This window comes from Enoplosus armatus, chromosome 11, assembly GCF_043641665.1.
Source record: "Enoplosus armatus isolate fEnoArm2 chromosome 11, fEnoArm2.hap1, whole genome shotgun sequence".
NCBI lineage: Eukaryota > Metazoa > Chordata > Actinopteri > Centrarchiformes > Enoplosidae > Enoplosus > Enoplosus armatus.
In genome coordinates, this window is record NC_092190.1 from 24,488,510 (window position 1) to 24,511,619 (window position 23,110).

At 45.8% G+C, this 23,110-nt stretch overlaps 1 protein-coding gene across 1 annotated transcript in view; it reads left to right on the forward strand.

Annotated features, from left to right (window-relative positions):
* The window catches only part of enox1 (ecto-NOX disulfide-thiol exchanger 1), a 32,477-nt gene that overhangs the window by 985 nt on the left and 8,382 nt on the right, over positions 1–23,110 (forward strand). Inside the window, exons 4-12 of the mRNA XM_070914068.1 lie at positions 93–230; positions 7,968–8,135; positions 8,568–8,774; positions 9,121–9,354; positions 13,639–13,851; positions 17,594–17,700; positions 18,779–18,893; positions 19,096–19,295; positions 21,542–21,649. Coding sequence (XP_070770169.1) covers positions 93–230; positions 7,968–8,135; positions 8,568–8,774; positions 9,121–9,354; positions 13,639–13,851; positions 17,594–17,700; positions 18,779–18,893; positions 19,096–19,295; positions 21,542–21,649 — 1,490 coding nt within the window. The remainder of the gene's footprint in view (positions 1–92; positions 231–7,967; positions 8,136–8,567; positions 8,775–9,120; positions 9,355–13,638; positions 13,852–17,593; positions 17,701–18,778; positions 18,894–19,095; positions 19,296–21,541; positions 21,650–23,110) is intronic.

The window sequence follows — 23,110 nt, forward strand, 5'->3', positions numbered from 1 at the left end:
GTACGAAACTAGATAATAAAAGATGGCCGCCTCCTCAGAGGCAGTCCCGTCATGTGGCCTCTGATGTGTGTGTTTGCTCGTCTCTGGTGCAGCAGCTGACGGTGTAGGCAGTCTGGGTGCAGAGCAGAACCACCTGAGCGTCCCCGTCACCGATCATGGAGCCTGGGCCACGGCCATGAACAACCTGGGCATCATGCCTGTGGGCATCGGCGGGCAGCAGCTGGTTTCAGGTACCGTCCTCTCTGAACTCTGCAGAACTTACTTCACCTCCAGAGGTGTTCTTTTTTTGAGTGTTTAGAGAAGCCAAAACTACGGCGGCCCAGAGATCTCAACTTGAACTCCTCAGGGTGTTTCCAGGTGTTTCCAGGTGTTGAGGAGCTGAAGTCCGATAAAGAGTTAGACAGAAGTGAACTGACCTCTGTAGCTGCTCACGTCGCTGCAGGCTAGAGGCTCCAGGCTACATTAGCCGCTACTAGCATAACACACAACTGTCACAGGAAGATTATTATGGGTAATGTAGGCGCCAGGTTTTGATGATATCTCTGGTTCAGCTGCATCGATGTGGAGTCTGACAGAGTGAGCAATGATACATCCATGAAGAAAACTCAAATCCTCACCAATTTGACAACACGTATGCAGCACAACGAAACACGCTGCAAATACAGAAACTAAAGACATGATCTCCCTGTTTGTCCTCCCGACACGCAGAGGCCTTGAAAACCAGAAGGAAACGACAGAGAGACCAGACGAAGAGTCTCATGCTGCCAGCTTGTGTAGTGGGGATTATGTTCACCATGTTCACCGCTTGGTTTAGCATGTTAGCATGTTAACGTCAGCTGATTAGCAGTAAACACAGAGTCCAGCCAGTCCAGTATTAATACAGTCTGAAGGCAGTAGGTCTTGTTCCTCCTCTCTGATACCTTCAGTGAACTCTGTTTCAGAAGCTGGACCAGTCTCTGTCTCTGTCTCTTCTGCTGAATCTAGATTTGAAGATTACCACAGAATCTGTCAGACAGAGACAGGGGGAGACAGAGGGAGACAGAGGGAGAGAGACAGGGGGAGACAGAGGGAGACAGAGGGAGACAGAGGGAGAGAGACAGGGGGAGAGAGACAGAGGGAGACAGAGGGAGACAGAGGGAGAGAGAGGGAGAGAGACAGGGTGAGACAGAGGGAGAGAGACAGGGGGAGAGAGACAGGGGGAGACAGAGAGACAGAGGGAGAGAGACAGGGGAAGACAGAGGGAGACAGAGAGAGACAGGGGGAGAGAGACAGGGGGAGAGAGACAGGGGGAGACAGAGGGAGACAGAGGGAGACAGAGGGAGAGAGACAGGGGGAGAGAGACAGGGGGAGACAGAGGGAGAGAGAGGGAGAGACAGAGAGAGAGAGAGAGAGAGAGACAGAGGGAGAGAGACAGGGGGAGAGAGACAGAGAGAGACAGAGGGAGACAGAGGGAGAGAGACAGAGGGAGAGAGACAGGGGGAGACAGAGGGAGACAGAGGGAGAGAGACAGGGGGAGAGAGACAGGGGGAGACAGGGGGAGACAGAGGGAGACAGGGAGAGAGAGGGAGAGAGACAGGGGGAGATAGGGAGACAGAGGGAGAGACAGAGAGAGAGAGAGAGAGAGAGACAGGGAGAGAGACAGAGAGAGACAGAGGGAGAGAGAGAGAGACAGAGGGAGAGAGACAGAGAGAGACAGAGGGAGAGAGACAGGGTGAGACAGGGTGAGACAGGGTGAGACAGAGGGAGACAGAGGGAGAGAGACAGGGTGAGACAGGGTGAGACAGGGTGAGACAGAGGGAGACAGAGAGAGACAGAGAGAGACAGAGGGAGAGACAGAGAGTGAGGGGGAGATGAGGATGAGGACGATCGGCGAGGAAGCAGTGGCTTAATGTGGCTGTTATCTGTGTGTTGGAGAGAAAAGACACTGAGATCGCGTGTGTGTGTGTGTGTGCGTGTGTGTTATTGTACAGCAGACTGCAGAGGATGGGCAAAATTAAAATTCACCAGAGTTCATGCATATTTATGGAATTTTTAAGAAGCAGACAGAAAAGATTCAGTCACAGTTTCACTTCAGGCTCTTTAGTTTCAGAGTTTTAGGTTTTGACCTAATAGATTCTTTCCTGGAAAGACACAAGAACAGCTTTTTATACCTGTAAGTGTGTGTGTGTGTGTGTGTGTGTGTGTGTGTGTGTGTGTGTGTGTGTGTGTGTGCTGATGTCTCTGATGCTTTAAATTGTTAAGAGTGGAAAAGCTTTCAAACAGCTTTTAGACAACAACTAACATGTAGAGACCTGAAACTGAGAATACTACTACTACTGTTATTACTACTACTACTACTGTAATTACGACTACTACTACTACTACTGTTATTACTACTACTACTACTACTACTACTGTTATTACAACTACTACTACTGTTATTACGACTACTACTACTACTACTACTACTGTTATTACAACTACTACTACTGTTATTACTACTACTACTACTACTACTGTTATTACAACTACTACTGCTGTTATTACGACTACTACTACTACTACTGTTATTACTACTACTACTACTACTACTGTTATTACAACTACTACTACTGTTGTCACTACTACTACTACTACTACTGTTATTACAACTACTACTACTGTTATTACTACTACTACTACTACTACTGTTATTACTACTACTACTACTGTTATTACTACTACTACTACTACTACTGTTATTACTACTACTACTACTGTTATTACTACTACTACTACTGTAATTACGACTACTACTACTACTACTGTTATTACTACTACTACTACTGTTATTACTACTACTACTACTACTACTACTGTTATTACAACTACTACTACTGTTATTACGACTACTACTACTACTACTGTTATTACTACTACTACTACTACTGTTATTACGACTACTACTACTACTACTGTTATTACTAATACTACTGTTATTACGACTACTACTGCAGTTTGTAGCAATAGTAGTAGTAGTCATCAGTAATACTGTACACGTAGCTTTACACATATTTTTTTCCATTTCATTATGTGACAAAAGACGGTGAAGATATTTGAATAAATGCGACGCCTGCCCCGCCCCGTCCCGTCTTGCATAGATTTTTATATCAGATGTATGTGGTCCAGTCTCTGGTTTCACTCGGTCTGTCAACATCAAACGAGAACCAGCACGCCGTCTGAAGACAGCGCGTCAACGCGACGTCGTTTCTACGCTGTGACGTCTTGAAGCTTCGATCACGCCGCCGTGACTGGTGACGTTTCTAGGTTAAACTAAAGTGCGTGACTGGGTGGTTGGCTCAGTTTTATTTTAGTGGGGGGCTCTCAGGAAGCCCCTGACAGTAATGCTATCCAGAGTCGAGCCATGGGGGGCTTTCCTGGTGCATGAATATACTGATGGTGAACAAAAAGATGTGTAACTGGGACAGAGCCCACAGACAGCTCTCTGCAGTGTGCTCTGACTCAGTTTATCTTCAGGAATCTTTCGCAGTCAAACTATGAAAGATCCAAAAGGAACAATGGAGGGAGGAGATCTGCAATAAACCAAAGCTCAGAAACTACGTTCACAAGGAAGAGGATTACTACACAGAACACAGGAGGAGGTTCCTCTGCTGCCTGCACGGCGACACGAGGAGAACACTGCGTCCAGCAGGAGAACGCGTCCGCCGTCGAGGTGGACATGTTTATGATGACCTGTCATGTGGCTGTCCTGGTCCATGTTGCTGTCTAGTGTCCTGTAAGGCCATGTGGGCGGGGCACTCAGACCAATCAATCAATCAGTCAGTCAATCAATCAGTCAATTAATCAATCAATCAGTAGCTGGAGGAGGAAGAGTAGAAGCAGTAGTGGTAGTGTTTGTAGTAGTATTAGCACAGCAGCTGTACTAGTAAGTAGTAGTAGTAGTAGTAGTAGTAGTAGTAGTAGTACTTGCAGTGGTTGCAATGGCAGTAGCAATAGTAATCATAGTAGCAGCAGTAGTACTATTGACTACCCTCTACTAGTATTTTTACATTGTCGTACAGGTACTTCTACTTTAGTGAAAGTACTTCTATCATGTGAGACCTATCAAACCGTGACACTGAACACAGAGACTCAAACATCTGGATGCAATAAAAACCTCTGTTTGGTTCTCAGGTCCTGATGTGAGAACCATATAACCCAGATCAGACCCGACAGCCCGGACCTCTGTCTGTCCCTCCTCGGAGCGCACGGGACAAAAACTACACTAAGCTCTGATGTTTCCGCTCCATTCTCTGGGAGTGTGCTCATCAAGGGGTTTGTGGAGACGTGGGGATTTGTCTGAGCTGGTTGTTTGTTGTTTGGCCCGGGGGGTTGTCACTGTAGAAGTGCTGCATTGTGGGGGTTTATTAAATGATTTGTTGAGCAGGAGTTTTTTGTGTCGAGCCCAGAATAATTGAATGCATGGATTTAACTGAGAGCTGTTGTGAGGAGGGACAGACCTGGTTCCTCTGGACCAGAGAGGAAATATTAGAAAGATGACATGATATTATTACAGGGATGATGTGATGCTGATTAGACTCCACCTCTGGCAACATCTGCAGCTCTCCACCCTCCTCAGAGCGCATGTGGGAACATTTAGAGAATGAAAAGCTGGTGTGTGTTAAAGGGTCAGTACTTTTACTTCAGTAACATTTGGAATTCAATTTAATTTTTACACCGTGGTATTTCTACTTTTACTTCAGGAGTACTTCTTGCTTCTTTAGGATCAGGATCAGGATCAGGACCAGGATCAGGATCAGTGTCTGATGAGATCTCACCGTGAGGAGAATAACAGACAGATGTTTCCAGCTCTTGTCTCTTGATCATAAAATAATCTCAATTAAAGGCACAAATCCTCCTCGTCCTCCTCGTCCTCCTCATCCTCCTGCTCCTCCTGCTCCTCCTGCTCCTCCTCCTCCTCCTCCTCCTCCTCCTCCTCGTCCTCCTCATCCTCCTGCTCCTCCTCCTCCTCCTCCTCCTCCTCCTCCTGCTCCTGCTCCTCCCTCCCTCTTCCCCTCTTGGCTCTGGCTTTCGTTTCTCCTCCCTGTGAGTCTTTTCTTCTTCTTCTTCTCTCCTCCTGCTCCTCCTGCTCCTCCCTCCCTCTTCCCCTCTTGGCTCTGGCTTTCGTTTCTCCTCCCTGTGAGTGTTTTCTTTTTCTTCTTTTTCTTCTTCTTCTTCTTCTTCTTCTTCTTCTTCTTCTTCTTCTTCTTCTTCTTCTCTCCTGGCAGTCGCAGCGCAGCTCGGAGCCAGAGAAATGAACCTGGATCGAATCATTTTGGCTCTGGGAGGAAAAGCAGCCTTATGTGATTATGATGAATGTGTGGCAGCGAGATGTGTAATTTACCTGTCGGGGTTATCGCAGACGACTCTTTAATGAGTTTTCCTAAGACCTGAAGAATCTCTGAAAGCACCGCGGCTGCACACGCTCAGATTTATGGATGATTATCTCCCGTTTTATAAGCCTGCAGGTCTCTAATAAAGAGTGTGTGGGGCTTGTTTCTGTGTGCTGGTGTTTTACAGCAAACTGACGCTGGCAGAAACTGAGAATATGGAAGGAGTCATTGGGATTGTCTTCTGTCACATCGAGTCCTTCTTTTGACGTGCGTGTAGGTGTGTGTGTCGATATGATGTGTGTATATGTGATGTGTGTGTATATGTGATGTGTGTGTATATGTGATGTGTGTGTAGATGTGTGTGTATATGTGATGTGTGTATATGTGACTTGTGTCCAACAGCTGAGACGTTTCAGTCTGGACCAAAGAAACGCTGACATCCATAAAACCCGATCAGGTCTCACTGTCTCACTGTTTCACTGTTTCACTGTTTCACTGTCTCACTGTCTCACTGTTTCACTGTCTCACTGTCTCACTGTGTCACTGTTTCACTGTGTCACTGTCTCACTGTCTGTGTCACTGTCTCACTGTTTCACTGTCTCACTGTTTCACTGTCTCGCTGTGTCACTGTCTCACTGTTTCACTGTGTCACTGTCTCACTGTGTCAGTGTTTCACCTTCTCACTGCTTCACTGTCTCACCGTCTCACTGTGTCACTGTTTCACTGTCTCGCTGTGTCACTGTTTCACGTCTCACTGTTTCACTGTCTCACTGTCTCACCTTCTCACTGCTTCATTGTCTCACCATCTCACTGCTTCACTGTCTCACTGTGTCACTGTTTCACTGTGTCACTGTTTCACTGCCTCGCTGTGTCACTGTTTCACTGTCTCACCTTCTCACTGCTTCACTGTCTCACTGTTTCACCGTCTCACTGTCTCACTGCTTCACTGTCTCACTGCTTCACTGTCTCACTTTTTCACTGTCTCACTGTGTCACCGTGTCACTGCTTCACTGTGTCACCGTCTCACTGCTTCACTGTCACTGTCTCACTGCTTCACTGTCTCACTGCATCACTGTCTCACTGTTTCACTGGCTCGGCTTCTTCTGTGTTTCTGAAAATACGTTCAGTACTTTGAGCTCCACAAAGAAATATCTCAAACCTACAACATGAAAAACACCGCTGGAGATGTTTGTTGTGGCTCGAGTGAACCAGCACTGTGATGAAGACACAGTGAGGGCTCTCTGCCAGCAAATAATCGACAAGATAGAAATGTAAATGTGGGTCCTTTGATCTTCTTCTTCGTCTTCTCTTTCTTAAAAAGTAACACGCCTCACTTCCTGCGTTGATTGTTTCAGATACAGACTTGCTGTGTGCTGACTGTTCAGACCAGCAGGAGGAAAAGCTTTCACACTGAATCAGCAGTTCATTCTATCAATCCTCCACACGGAGCGGCAAAAGAAACATTTATTTCCATTGGATTACTCTAAGGGACATTTGTCCTCTCCCTGTGTGACAGCTCCCCTCGCCTGTAGTTTGAATCACCGCCTCCTCTCGGTGTTGTGGCTGAGTGGGTTTCTGCTGACGTGTTGTTGCAGTGTTGAAGATGAGAACATGCTGCTCCGCCCTCTGTTTTCACCCCGACAGCCGAGACATTGTTCCTGTCGCCTCTGTCCTCCCGCTGTTCATCTCCACTCTGTCTTCATCCTGAGAACACACACCTCCTCCTCCTCACCAGCTTCTCTTTTCTCTTCTGCCTTTCATGAACACGCTCACGATGCTAGTTTCTTCCTCACAGATCTAGGCTCCATTCTTCCCCCTCTTATCTGATTTCTTCCAGATAGCGATGCTTTATTTCTCTCTTTTGCTCTCCTGCATGTGGCGGAGATGTTGATCTGTATTTTGATATATTTACACCACAGTTTTGGAAGTAATGACATACCTGTATTTAAACACATTTACTTCAGCCTTCATTAATCAAACATGAACGAGAAACTGTATTTGTCTGTACACTCAGTGTCCAGTTTATTAGGTACAGCATTGTATATACACTGACGACGCCCACCCACATACAATTCTTTTGAAATATATATAATAATATATATATGTATTTCATTATATTCATTGCATAAAAAAACAAAAACAGCACAGAACAATTAACTGTACAGTTAACCTAGATAATGAACTTAATACCTGCAGGAAGTTTGTGTAAAACTAGCAATGTGTAGAAACTCTGAATAAAATATTTCCTGTGAAAATATATCGCAATGTATCATCTGTCTGTATTATTATTTTCTATTAATTTATTAATAATAGTCCAAGCAGCCTGGCTTTATAATAAATAAAGATATAAACTTTGAATCGAACCCTTAATTAAATGCATGTATATTATATTTTATATATATATATAAATCCTCACACCCTTAAAATCAAGAGGGCTTCACGACCCCCCGTGGAGCTTTGGCGACCCATGATGGGGGTGGGGACCCCCAGGTTGGGGGGTAATGGATCCTCCTTCATGGTTCTAAGTTGAGTTTGTGCTGCTGCTGAACTTTGTTGTGTTATTCTGGCAGGGTTCTCTTCAGTTGTGTTCACTGTCGTCGGCGTTGTGTCCCGCAGACTCTCTGTGTATCCAGAGGTTCGACCCCGGCCTGGGCCTCATCGCACCCATAAACCCCATGATGGCGGGCATCAGCCTGGTCCCTCCCCCGCCCGTCCCCCCCGACATGCCGGTCATCAAGGAGATAATCCACTGCAAGAGCTGCACTCTGTTCCCTCAGAACCCCAGTAAGACCCCACACCCCCACGCTCACATGTACTGACGGGGTCTCCTCCGGTGTTTCCAAAGCTCTCATGTTCTTGCAGGGCTGCTTTTCTTCTGCTGCCAACAGAAAGTCAAAGAGAGACAGACAGGCAGAGTTGAGAGTGAGACAGTCAGACAGACAGGTCTAATTCAGGTTAATCAGCTGTATAGTTTTGAATCAGGGCCCTCAGTATTTGTGATGTCTAATCAACATTCAGGTGAATATAAGGATCCGATGGGACATCCCATAATTATAGAACACAGACAGATTTTACACCTTACAGAGATACAAGATTACAATGATTCTACAGAAAGTGTTTTATGTTCCCACATCAGGAAAGATGTGGAAGATTTAACCATTTATTCCTGACAGCAATGATGATGATGATGACGATGATGATATCGTTGCTCTTCAGACCTGCCCCCTCCATCGACACGGGAGCGCCCCCCCGGCTGTAAGACGGTGTTTGTCGGAGGTTTACCGGAGAACGCCACCGAGGACATCATCCGAGAAGTCTTCGACCAGTGCGGAGAGATCATCGCCATCCGCAAGAGCAAGAAGAACTTCTGCCACATCCGCTTCAGTGAGGAGTTCATGGTGGACAAGGCCATCTACCTGTCAGGTGTTTTATATGACCGAGCGTGATGGAAGATAATCTCTGCTCACAGAATCTTTAGGTTAAAGAAGGTTTAAGTCATGTTTTACCTTACTGGTTTGAATGGTTTGTCATGGAGGTTTTCTCTCGTAAGATGACTTAGAAACGAGAAACCTGTAAATAAATCAAATAAATATTCCAAATGAAGCGGACGGTGAGAAGAACTGCTGTGTATTTGTAATAATTCCATCTGAACACTAGAAACATGTTCACAGCTAATCCACCTGCAGAACCTGCTTTCTCTGAGGAACCTGGTGACTCATGAGTTCCTACAGTTGAAGAAGTCTTCATCTGTTGTCGTCTCCCCTGCCAGGGTACCGGATGCGTATCGGATCCAGCACTGATAAGAAGGACTCTGGGAGGATCCACGTGGACTTCGCCCAGGCCAGAGACGACTTGTATGAATGGGAGTGTAAACAACGCTTACTGGCCAGAGAGGAGAGGCATCGCCGCAAGATCCACGAGGACCGCCTGAGGCCGCCGTCTCCTCCTCCCGTCGTGCACTACTCCGAACACGAGGCGGCGCTGTTAGCAGAGAGGCTGAAAGGTGAGAGCAGACTGAAGGTAGTCCCTGTGAAGGGTTAACATGAGGATATATACAGTCAGCTGGTCCGTCCTCAGGTAGCTTCAGGAGGCTGTTGATCTCTGTAGTCATGGATACGATGATAAAATAAAATAAAAAAGACAATCACATTCATCAAACATGTTAGTCTGAAGTCATCTCAGCAGAGGTCACTGCTAACAACATCTGTTCTGTGTGTGTGTGTGTGTGGACTCTATAACCTGCTGGAAACCTAATAACAACTTCAAATCAATCATTCAGGAACCTGCACAATTATTGATATTCTTCATACAAACGACTGTTTGTCTTCCTCAGTGTGAAGCTGTTGAACACAGTGTGATGAGTTAACTGTTGTTGTGCAGCAGCTGTGTGTGTGTGTGTGTGTGTGTGTGTGTGTGTGTGTGTGTGTGTGTGTGTGTGTGTGTGTGTGTGTGTGTGTGTGTGGAGGATGTTGCACTGTGACTCTTCACAGCCTGACGAATTCTGTTTCATCAAGATGGTTTAAGTAAGTCTGACCTACGTTACCATGGAAACCTGGTCCTGGTCGGGATAGTCTTCAGGTCTAGCTTCACCTCAGGATCAACAGTTCCTTTGAACTGCTGCACTATGAGTCAACGTGCAGTCCAGGTCCGATTTATCACATCTTGACATATAGTTCACTTATATAGTCTCAGTTAAAGTCCAGTATTCTCTTCTTCTTTGGTCTCTGGGCTCCTGCGCTGTGTTCAGCTGACTGTGAGCAGGTCGTGAACAATGGCTTGTGATGGGTTGGACCTTCCTCTGAGGTGGACCCGATCCAAAAGGGACCAGTGGAAAACCTACCTGACATGCATTTTGACTCCCCTCACTATATCGCCCTCTGCTGGTGCTGCACCTTCATATAGGCGTGTCCAAAACATGACACTGACACGCTGCAGACCCCACAGACCAGAGACTCGACATTCAGATTAGACTGAGTATAATCTGGACCGGGTCTGGGATCCTGTTCCTGTCTGTCTCCTCACCTGTGAAGACGTCTACCTTTCCTTTCTGTCCTGCTCTGAATCAGCCTGCTTTCTCTGCACAGGAGATAAAAGAGAGGAAACGTGGGAGTAAACGGAGGTGTGGAGGAGCGAGAAGTGAGTGTGAAGGTCAGTCCTCCTCCTCCTCCTCCTCCTCCATGTTTCCTCTTCCCTGCTGTGGCTGATTCTTGTGTCCATGACTGGTAGAAAAGCTGTTGGTCTTCACTGTCTATGGAAACACAGGAGGGACACTGTCTTTACCATCCAGTGTTCCTGTCGTCCTTCTGCTGGGTTAAATCACTCACTTTTCAACACGACACATTTTGAACATGTGCGGTTCATATTAAAGAAGCTCTACTGCAAATACATCTTTACTGTTTATCATTAAAGTAGCGAGAATACTAAAGTAACATCTATACATACACCCTGTACCACAGTAGAAGTACTAAAGTAACTAATGCCTGTTCTTAAAGAGTAAAGGCTTTTACTTTTGTGTTAGTACGTTTGTTTTGTACTGTTGTGTTTGTGGTTCACTCTCTGCTCTCAGCTCTGACCCGCTGCACTTACTTTATTACTGGATTATAGCAACGTTTGATTTCTCCTCCACTGTTTGTTGCTGTCCGCTCAATCTCAGCAATTCACCTGCTTTGTATAAAAACCCTGAATTTCCCTTAAACTCTTCAAGCCCAACTTATTTACAAAGGCACTGCTGTTCTTAAGGAACATTTTAATTCTAACTTTGAATTATTCTCATAAAATTGGCAGCAGGAAGGTCCTTGTTAATTACCTGTACAGTAGCTGTAGCTGTAGCTAGCAGGGTGTTTGTGTTTGATTTTAAGCCTCTCAGGATCTCCAGTTCTTCCTCTTTTGTTCTTCCAGTTCCTCTCGTTTTAGTTAAATATATATAAATATATAAAGATGACTGACGCGTCTCCACCACAGACTGTATGTAAAGATGGCCGACGCGTCTCCACAGACTGTATATAAAGATGGCCGACGCGTCTCCACCGCAGACTGTATATAAAGATGGCCGACGCGTCTCCACAGACTGTATATAAAGATGGCCGACGCGTCTCCACAGACTGTATATAAAGATGGCCGACGCGTCTCCACCACAGACTGTATGTAAAGATGGCCGACGCGTCTCCACAGACTGTATATAAAGATGGCCGACGCGTCTCCACCACAGACTGTATATAAAGATGACTGACGCGTCTCCACCGCAGACTGTATATAAAGATGGCCGACGCGTCTCCACAGACTGTATGTAAAGATGGCCGACTCGTCTCCACAGACTGTATGTAAAGATGGCCGACTCGTCTCCACAGACTGTATGTAAAGATGGCCGACGCGTCTCCACAGACTGTATATAAACATGGCCAACGCGTCTCCACCACAGACTGTATATAAAGATGGCCGACGCGTCTCCACCACAGACTGACGCGTCTCCACAGACTGTATATGAAGATGGCCGACTTGTCTCCTCCACAGACTGTATGTAAAGATGGCCGACGCGTCTCCACAGACTGTATATAAACATGGCCGACGCGTCTCCACCGCAGACTTACCACAGACATTTCCTTTCAGTTGGACTTTAAGTGTGTAAAGTAATACATGTATTTATTTATGTGTGAGGAACAACACAGCAGGAGTCTGACTCCATGTTAACTTGTTGTGTAATGACTTACGCCACAACATGATGAAGATGATAACGTTACCTCTCTGTCTCGATGGAGACCAGCAGCATGTTGCTTTCATTTGTTATTATTTGCTTCTGCGTCTCCAATTGAAGTACAAAACCCAGACCTGAGCCCGTGTGCCGTCCCTTCATCCTCCTCTAATGCCTTACATAAACAAGCATGTTTTTCCTCTGAACACTCCTTTTGAATTCATTCTTCACTTCAAACAGCAGGGGAAATAAATTTCCATTCTTCGTGCAGTCGTGTGTTCAGCTGCGCCTCATTGTGCTGCTGTAATGTGGCTGTAATCTGCTGCTGCTGTGAATGAGGCTTTATCAGAGCGGGGAAAGTGTCTTCTTACAGGTTGTGTTGCAGCGGGTATTGAGCTCATTAAATGCTCTCTAATTCACTCTGTTCTGCCGCCGTCCGCCGCTCCGCCGCTCCCTTCAATTATTATTCAAATGGGGGAGAACGCTCTCGACGGAGGCCCGCGGAGACTCAGCACTTTATATGACTGAGACCGAATGCAGCTCGCGGTTTTGGTTGAAAAGTTGAAAATCAAAAAAGCCTTTTGTGTTGAGTGTCTGTGAGAAGGTTCACAGAGCCGTGAACAGCGAACGCCCCCCGGAGGAGGACCTCAGTCCTCACTGGCTGCTCTGCTGTTTGTTTAGCCTGACTGGATGTTAAAGGTCCCAGGAAACGTCTGCAGTACTCTGATCGTGTACTGAAGGACAGGAACCAATACAGCTGTGTACAAATACGAAGACAAGTCCTGCCTTCAAGTCCGACCAAGTAAAAGTACACAGTATTGTCAGCTTCATGCAGTAACAGTGCAGTAAAAGTGCACAGTATTCTCAGCTTCATGCAGTAAAAGTACACAGTATTGTCAGCGTCATGCAGTAACAGTACAGTAAAAGTACACAGTGTTCTCAGCTTCATGCAGTAACAGTGCAGTAAAAGTACACAGTGTTCTCAGCGTCATGCAGTAACAGTGCAGTAAAAGTACACAGTGTTCTCAGCTTCATGCAGTAAAAGTACAGTAAAAGTACACAATATTCTCAGCTTCATGCAGTAAAAGTACACTATTGTCAGCGTCATGCAGTAACAGTACAGTAAAAGTACACAGTGTTCTCAGCTTCATGCAGTAACAGTGCAGTAAAAGTACACAGTGTTCTCAGCGTCATGCAGTAACAGTGCAGTAAAAGTACACAGTGTTCTCAGCTTCATGCAGTAAAAGTACAGTAAAAGTACACAGTGTTCTCAGCTTCATGCAGTAACAGTGCAGTAAAAGTACACAGTGTTCTCAGCGTCATGCAGTAACAGTGCAGTAAAAGTACACAGTGTTCTCAGCTTCATGCAGTAAAAGTACAGTAAAAGTACACAATATTCTCAGCTTCATGCAGTAAAAGTACACTATTGTCAGCGTCATGCAGTAACAGTACAGTAAAAGTACACAGTGTTCTCAGCTTCATGCAGTAACAGTGCAGTAAAAGTACACAGTGTTGTCAGCGTCATGCAGTAACAGTGCAGTAAAAGTACAGTGTTCTCAGCGTCATGCAGTAACGCTCTTCATCGTCTTCCTCCCTCAGATGACCATAAGTTCAGCGAGGCCACGGCGGTTCTGTTCACCTGGATCGACCGCGGCGAGGTCAACCGGCGGACCGCCAACCACTTCTACTCCATGATCCAGTCGGCCAACAGCCACGTCCGCCGGCTGATGGGGGAGAAGGCTCAGCACGAGGAGGAGATGGAGCGAGCCAAAGAGGCCTTCAAGAACGCCCTGGTGGCCATCTTAACTCAGTGTAAGGAAACGCTCTTACTTCTGTCGCTCAGTAGAGACGCTCAGTAGAGACGCTCAGTAGAGACGCTCGCGCCGCATGAGGACTGCAGGTATTCAGGTGAGGTCACTGCAAGCTTGTTCCATGTCTCATGACTCGTCATCAGCTGGTCGGGAACAACAGGGCAGAATAAACCAGCAGGTCATCGTTCATTTACAGTGCTTCTAATAACGCTTTGATAACGCTTTAATAACCATTTAATGTGAAGTTATTCTGAAGCTAATGATGTGACAGCTAACAGTTGTCATAGTAACGCAACATTAACACAACCGTCTCAGGAGCGTCACAGCCCTCAACGCGGTCTGACAGGACTGAAGCTGAGCCCGCCAACCAAACTGAAGTCAGACTCAACATTTAACGCTTCAGAGTACTTCATTGTAATCATTGTTTATTTTGAAGTCCAACAGAAATCCCTTTTTGAGCTGTATCACATTATTCTGTTCTCAGCCGACCCTCATTGATATAAATCAGGTGGACACAATAATAGAAACACACAGACTGAACTTTCTGGCTTTCATGAAGGAGGATTCATTACAGGACTGCTGGATTCAGGTAGGTGAACCTAATGAACTGGACACTGAGTGTGTGTCTGAACTGGAACTGAAACAGGATCAGTAGAATTTAAACCACTCTAAACCACACAGGAGATATAACATGAAAAGGTCAGAGGTCACCAAAATGTTGTAGATACATTCTTTACTCTATATACTGAAAAGATTTACAGGTAATGTTAATACGTCATGCAGAGCTCTGACCTCTAATACTTCATTTGTCTGATAATGAGAGCTGGATTTGACTGACGTTATGGACGAAAAACTGACAGCTGGTCCAGGATCAGTTTCTGACATTTTAGAACTAAAGCTGCAGGAAAATGAACGTCTCAGTGTGAACGTCTCGTAGTTTCTTTAAAATACTACTTTACTAAACATAAATAAATGTTTAAATTATTATATTATTATCAAAAGTATTATCTCCGTCCCCACAACGTCACCATGCAGCCTGGCTGATCCTGGTCTCGGTCCCTCTCGCTGCTGCAGGGTGTGGTGCAGCAGCAGACCCTGATCCTGGTCTCAGTCCCTCTCGCTGCTGCAGGGTGTGGTGCAGCAGCAGATCCTGATCCTGGTCTCAGTCCCTCTCGCTGCTGCAGGGTGTGGTGCAGCAGCAGATTACGGAGGTGCAGACCACGAAGCCTTTCCCACCACATCCATTTTAAACCCTTGATGCAATTCATTTTCTCTGCCAGCATCTCAGCCCAGTCTCCATGACAACACTCCCCCATCCGTCTCCCCATCAGCTCCATTATCTTCAGCTCACTGTGAGGTGGTGATCAGGTCAGACGCTCGGAGCTTTTAAAGTCAGCGGTGTCACATCGAACCGTTTCACAGACAGACACAGAGACGTTTAATGCTAAACACTCACAGCTCAAAGCTTCACATTTAAAGCGGCATCAAGTGATTTCTGACCACTAGGGGGCAGAAAAACTCCCAGAAACACCAGCAGACACAGAGGAGCAACATAATTACTGAATTTGTGTCCAGTCTGCCCTCCTTTGAGAAAATGATCTGTCTCTTTAGCTAACGTTGCTCTCAGCTCACGGCTCAGGAAGTGGCTTTTATATGTGCAGGTTAATGTGTACTTTTATATTATTAATATACATAAGCTTTATTTATAAAGCTCTTTCCTTAACATAGTTTCAAAATGTTTTCCAAAGAAAAGAGAAAAATCAGAGAATACAAACAAATGCAAGTGAAACCAATAAAATCCAAACTAAAGTAGATAAAAAAACATCTCATTTAACTGTGACCAGCCGAGACCCGAATCACCGGCTGAGACCCGAATCACCAGCCGAGACCCGAATCACCGGCTGAGACCCGAATCACTGGCCGAGACCCGAATCACCGGCTGAGACCTGAATCACCAGCAGACCTCCATCAATCTGAGGGACACAGGCACCAAAGGAGTCTGATGTTGGTGCAGTGAAATGTTAAATTCAACGTGGACCCGGACAGGGAACCATGTACGTTAGCTAGAACAGGTCGTCGTGTTCAGTATATGGAGTCCAGACTCAAAGCAGGCAGCTGAACCCTGGAGAAGGTGTTCATGTGTCACTGTACACCTGTTAAACTGGGACACCAGTGTGTCTGTAAAGATACTCGACTGGGAGTTGGTGGTTTGGTTCAGATGTCACTTCATGCAGATTTAACAGAAAGACGTCCGTCCTCAGTTGGCGGTTCAGGGGTGAGTGCAGTCCTGTCCTGCTGTGTCTTTGTGGTTTTCTTCTTGTGTTTCTGTGTGTTGATCAGAAGGCCCACAGCTCAGTCAGCAGATAGATGAAGTCACATTGATGTCACTGAGTTGGATTGACAGCAAAACAACTCTGGAAGGCCTTTAAACTCAGAATGTTTGGCTTTCAAAGTGTTGTTTTTGCAGTTACTGTAGCGTACAGAGTGATTACACCTTCACAACATGTTGTGTGTTCACACGTCAGCCTCCATGTCGCCTTCGGCAGCCGTGACGGACGCGAAGCAGCAGGTGATGTAAGTAGAGAGCAGCAGAGAGAGACCTGCTCATCACATGACGCACATCATCACTGTTCATGTGTTTCTACGTGACCACGAATGCTGTCTGTTATTTACTCTGTTTATCTACAACTGACTGGTACTCTGCTCCTCCTCCTCGATTCGCACCGAACACTTTTTTGTTTATCAGAACATTATTTAGATTTTCTTCCAGAATAACATTTGCTTTATTTATTCTATAGATAAAAGTGATTGTTTTAATGAAACATGTGGGACTTTCTTCAAAGGAGCGCTTTCCTCCACATACGGTCATCATCTGCTCAGTGATTCAGGACTCTGCAGGAGTCCAGGGGACCATCTGGTCTAATGGGACCAGCTGTAGGTTCGGGGCAGTAGCCCTGCCTGTAGTTTACACATGGCTGCTTCTGCTTTACAGTTCTTCTCAGTTGCTTAAGCACATTTTCCAAAACGCTGCCATAGATTCAACTGTGAGTCTCAATGAGAAATGACTAAAGATGTCCAGGTCAAGTTTCTCTGGCCCCGATCCGAGTCCTTTAATATCCCCTATCTGTGATCCAGATCTTATTCAGATTATTGATCTGACAGAATGTGACTCCTGAACATGGATTCACTAATAATCATTAACAAAGAAAACATCAGCTGTTACTGATTAATGTTCATTCAGTGAGACACTGGAGGACAACATGAACCACAGAGTGAGACGCCGTCTCTAGAGGATCAGGTCAGCGTCAGTATTTGGATCCAGTTGCTCTTTACAAATAAGATGTTTCAGATTTAATATCTGCAGCTCTTGTTTCGGTGTGTCTGATATTTAATCAACATGGAAGTAAATCAAGTATCAGATCAGATCCTCAGTAAAGGATCAGGATTAAAGGATCAGGATCGGGGCCAGAACAACTTTATCAGGACTTCCCTGATCTGAGCAAATGATGCCACTGTTGTCATTTTGGAGTGAGCTGTTCTTTACTCTGAAGAAAGTCCACATCAGGAGGTCCAGCCTGCTCCTGCAGCCTGTGGTCAGTGTGTGTCCACGGTCTCTCCTCTGTCTGCTGTGCGAGCCTCAGTCAGTGCTACAACGCTACATAAACGGCTTGTTTTGTCTTGACCCTCCCTCCTCCTCCTCCTCCTCCTCCTCCTCCTCCTCCTCCTCCCTGTTCACCCCAAAGTCGAGCAGATCACCACCGTTTTCACCGCCGCCACCAGGCAAAAGGCATGGGACCATTTCTCAAAAGCACAGCGCAAGAACATAGACATTTGGCGCAAGCAGTGTGAGGTTGGTAAACTTCTTCTGTTCTCTCCTCCTGCTGTCATGTCTGAGTCCTCAGGAGGAAGCTGACAGACAGCCCTGTAGGCTCTGTTGTGTTCACTGCCCTCGTTGTTGTTTTTGTGGATGCTTCGCCCTCACCGACAGACAGACAGGCAGACAGACAGACAGACAGGCAGACAGGCCTCTGATCCCTCTCTCCCTGCAGCGGAGATGTAAAGCAAAGATCTGACGCCTCCTGGAAAGTGTGAGGCGCTGCTATGGCAACAGTGATTTCCAGGGTTAAGTCTCTGATCAATTATTCATCCAGAGTCAAATCTAGATAACAAGTGAGAACATGAGCATGTTGTGTTTAAAGGAGGGAGGATTTGTCCATTTTCAGTCAGCAGCAGCCTGTTGATCTGAAGGAGTTCACTTCAGTCGATCTGTGGGGGCCAAATATGGAACATTAAAACGCAGGAATGAAAACAGATGAAATCCAACGTTTCTTAGTTTGATTTGTTTTTATTTCTGCATTTTAAATCTCTGTAATCGGATAGTATCTCTAATCTCTTCCTCTAACGATCACTGAAGCATCCTCATCCTAAACCTAACCCTCCGAAAAGAGGTAAGAGACAGTGAGTGGAGCTCAGCACACCTGGAGGGACACGAGCTCACCTAGCAGACTACAGTCCCATTGTGAACGCCCCTCCTTTAGTGGCTAGTCTCTGTGGTAAGTCTACCTGTAGCCACATCTCTATAGCAACAGCGCTGGCTGTGGGTCAGGGTGACCCGTGTGGAAGCACATCTCTCCTCTGTGGGCATCATTCTGTCACAAATAAATGTAACATCACCTGAGGGTTATTGAGTTTATTCAAATAACTTTGAACTTTATTTAACCCCCCCATCTTACTTCTTACTCCACCATTGGTAGCGTATGTGCTGTTTAAAGAACGTTCATGTGTACAGCACCTTTCAACAAGTGCTTTACATAACGAGACATTAGGAAACACAAGGCAGTATGAAAGTGAAATATGAATATGAATATGAATATAAATGAGCGTGGCGGTGCTGAGGACTGCTTTGCTCGGCTGGTTGCATGTTTCAGGAGCTGAGAAACGCCCACAGCGAGGAGATCATGGGCATCAGGCGAGAGGAGGAGATGGAGATGTCAGATGACGATTCAGATGAAAATCCCTGTAAGAGGCTGCGCACTGAAAACGGTACGTCAGACCAGAATCAATAGTATATTTATAATATATATAATGAATGAAGGAGGTTTGTTTTCTCCAAAACATTCTGTTTTCACTTTTCGTCTCTTTATCTCAGAGACAAACTGACGCATGAACATCAGACGTGTTTCAACATCCAATCAGAGGCTGGACCATTTATTTACATGCACCTCTCCTCCTCCCTCTCCTGCAGGAGTGTATGACCAGACTCAGGCGTCCCTGAAGGAGGAGAACGACTCCCTGCGTTGGCAGCTGGACGCCTACAGGAACGAGGTGGAGCTCCTGAGGAAGGACCAGAGCCGGTCCAGCCGGCCAGAAGACGACCACACACACACACACAGTCCTGAAGCTCAGATCCAGCTGCTGCAGCAGAGCATGCACAACATGCAGCAGGTAGGCTGCTCCTCCTCCTCCTCCTCCTCCTCCTCCTCCTCAAATTTCACAGATCTCCATCCTGAGTCTCCATCAGCTGCCTCCTGAGCTGGTTCTGAATCAGTTTCTGTCTCTTTCCCGCCGTCATCTTTTTCTTTAAACCTTGAATCAGTTCTTTTCTTACTTCATGTTTGTGTCACTGAAACGTTCACAGTGTTCATCACAGCAGTTGTGGATACAGGTAATGAGCTGCGGAGCTGAAACTGAGAGAGGAGGTTAGTTTGGTGTAAAGTGATGTGACAGTAACAGACTGTTGCACATGTAGCTCCTCAGCAGTGAGTGTACGGTATCTTTGGTATCAGTATATAGAGACTTGTACTGCATTAGCTTCAGGGTCAGAGGAGAACTGTCTGATAGGCTGTTTTAGATCATGTGACTGGGTGGCTCTCTCCTGTTGCCCTCCAGCAAGGCACCTCAACCACACAGGTTTGTATCAGATCAGAGCAGAGAGTTTACTTTACCCTCCCCAGGCAAACAAAACAACAACCCTGTGTTTGTCACTGCTGACTCAGAGCTCTCCCATGATCCTTTGCTCCACTGACTTCATGAACCAGCAGAGAGCTTTGTGAGAGCACGGAGCTCGTTTGCCACGAGTTAGTCTGATTTGACTCGACTTCCTGTCTTTCTCTATCTAAAGTGACAGCACTGATAGAGTAAGGCACATTAGAGACAACACACACACACACACACACACACACACAGCCTGCTGGCTTGTTGTGAATGTGTTGCTTACTCGACTTCAGTGAGCGCGAGCGTCACGCTGCTGTCGCTCCTCGTTTGTCTCCTGCTGTTGTTTTTGTTCCCTCAGTTCAGACGAGCAAAATAAGTGTTTAACTGAAATAAATATTTCCTTAAAATACGATTATGTGATGAAAAAAATGGCAAGCAATGAATATTAGTTCATTCGAATAATAAGCATCTCATTATGAAAGAACATGACTGACTCAGCTGCGTCTCTGCACAGTAAAAGACGACCAACTCGTACTTTAAGAGGACAAAGTTGTTTATAAATGAGGCTTTTGAAAATGAGAGCCGTCACAACGTTCAAGGAAACTTCTGTTTTCTTCTCATCTATTAAGACATGAGGCAGAGCAGCTTTACATCCGAATGTAGCTCAAACTGGCGACACTATAACGTGACTTACAGCTTGTTTCCATCCACGGCTGCTGTTAGTTTCGTGTGTTCATGTGAGGAAGGTTGCAGCCTCCTCATCGCTCCATACAGATGTGATGTTTTCAGCTCTTTAAGTCACAGCTTCATGTGCGGCAGCATTTATTCATCAAGCCTGTTTCTGTTTGTATCCACAAACGACTCAGTTCAACGTTTTTCACATTTCTGTCGTTTCCACTCAGGTTTTTTTTATGTAAATGAGAAATAAGAGTGTTAACATCAAATATCAGCCTTCAGGTTCAGTCTGTAAAGTGAGCTAACTGACGTTAGCTAATGTCATATTTTAGCCTGTTAGCTTAATCAGAACAAATCAGAGTCTAAAAACTGTTGTTTAAGTATATAAAAATATAGTATATAAAAACAGCATCACCATATAATCTGAATATGGCTGTAGCTGCATTTAGCAGCCATGGCTAACTTTGTTAGCATTACTAGCTTAGAGGCTACAACATAGACTGTATGTTTAGCATACTAGATCCTTTATAGCAGGGGTGCCCAATAAGTCGATCGCGATCTACCGGTCGATCGCAAAGGTAGTGTGGGTAGATCGCATGGCATTAAAGAAACAGACATCAGCCTATCATCCATCCTCACTATGAAATTTGTCACTTGATTGACATACAGGGCAGCCAGTCTGACATCTGATCTTTTCTGACACATGGGTCACCACGCATGCGCGTACAAGCGCGCCAGTAAGGTAATGACAAAAAATGTACAGCGTTATATTGTGCAATATGGGTTCATGCAGTTATGCAAGGTACACCAACATATATTGTACATATAAAGAATACTCAATATATTTATAAATAAATATATGTTTTGCATTTTTATAGTAGGTAGATCATTTTGACTTGGTCATTTTATAAGTAGCTCGCATGCTGAAAAAGTGTGTGCACCCCTGCTTTATAGTATTCCCATTAAACTGGTGACAGCCCAGTCTGTCTATGAAAACTGAGACCTCCACCTGTTCACTCATCTATAATGGTTTCATTCATAAAGACAAACCTGTTCATGTCCTGTTGCACTCTGTCTTTCAGCAACTGCTGAGCCTGCAGGAGAAGCTGACGAGTAAAGAAGCTGAGCTGGAGCAGGCAAGAGAGGAGCATCGCTACCTGGAGGGGGAGGTGCTCACCCTTCGAGACAAGGTGCGTACTCCCAGTCCGAAAGGTCCTCCGGATAATCCAGAAAGATCCGTCTGATAGGAAGTAGTGATCCCAGTAGGAACCTGTTAGAGCTTCTTGACACTCCCCAAAAATAACCGGCTGATAATTATATTCTTAGCTCCAACTCTGCATGAGTCTCAGTTTGTACATTTTACAGCTACATTTTACCCTCACTCTGAACAAGACCACCATGATACTTGTACTTCTTCACTTGGGGGAACAACTCACTCCCAACCTGGAGGGTTTCTGTCCACGGTCACTTCACAGTCAACTGCAAACTGCCCCGGTGCATGCAGAAGGTCACCGTCTGATGGAGTCAACAGAACCGCATCATCTGCAAAGAGCAGAGAAGAGATTCTGAGGTCCCAGAATCCGGTACTCTCCCCCCCCCCGGCTGTGCCTTGAGATCCTCTACAGTTGAGTCAAAACTGGGTTAAGAAGGAGAATCTTTATTTTCCTATCCCAAGTTTTTCCCAATAATGGGGAAGAGATGTTTGCCAGTGTGCCCTCACAGGCCCTCACACACCAGGCAACGTCTCCAGGGGCTGCTGGCCTCGCTGGTGTCGTCTGTAGTTTTTGCAGCGAGTCCTGTATTGTTGGCTCTAGACGTCCGATTCTTTGGGAGCTCCATGAAAGAACAGACCCTTTCCTGCCAAATCTAACTGTAAAACCATTTGAACCACTCGCTGACAGTTGAATCAGATTCACAGTGTCATGAAGATCTTGGCTGCTTTGCTCCAACCGGAGTTCAGACGTTCAGCAGGTATTTCCCACATAGAAACATGTTCCCCACGAGCTGTAGTTTAGTTTGCAGTGTGATTAAGAGCAACATACAGCAGAGATAATGTCATATATGTGTCAGTCTTTGTCAGCTTTAGTTCTTTGAAGTCGGTTTAGGTTGTCATGGTCCTCACACCCCCCCATCAGGGAGGCCACACTCAACACAACAGAAACATGTGAAGCTGATGTGACGTTTCAGTCTGAGGGAACACGTCGCACTGCAGCGTGGATCATGGTCTGTATAACACACACAGGTTCAAAATGATGGGGGGATGACGGGGGTTTGGAGGAGGGCTGCTATGGCAACAGCCCTGCCAGGATGTTGTTCTGTGGTTCGACCTGAGTCATTGCACGTGTAGAAATAGAAAAGGAGACATTTCACAAGCAGGCAGTCGACAGTTTGGAGGGATTTACTGACCAGTGACTGCACACAGCTGTTCAAACCCCCTCCTACTCTGAACAACACCAGGTGACTCCTGAATGTAGGCGTACCTGTGGCTAATGTTAGTGAGCCAGCTAAAAACATGTGAATATGACAACTTTGGACCAACAGGCTCTCATTCACCCACACAGAGGTGGAGGGTCTCAGCTGTCACCACTGTAGCTGCAATGCAACGTCATCTGATGAATGATCGAATGCTCCTGAGTGCAGCGTTCCTGGTT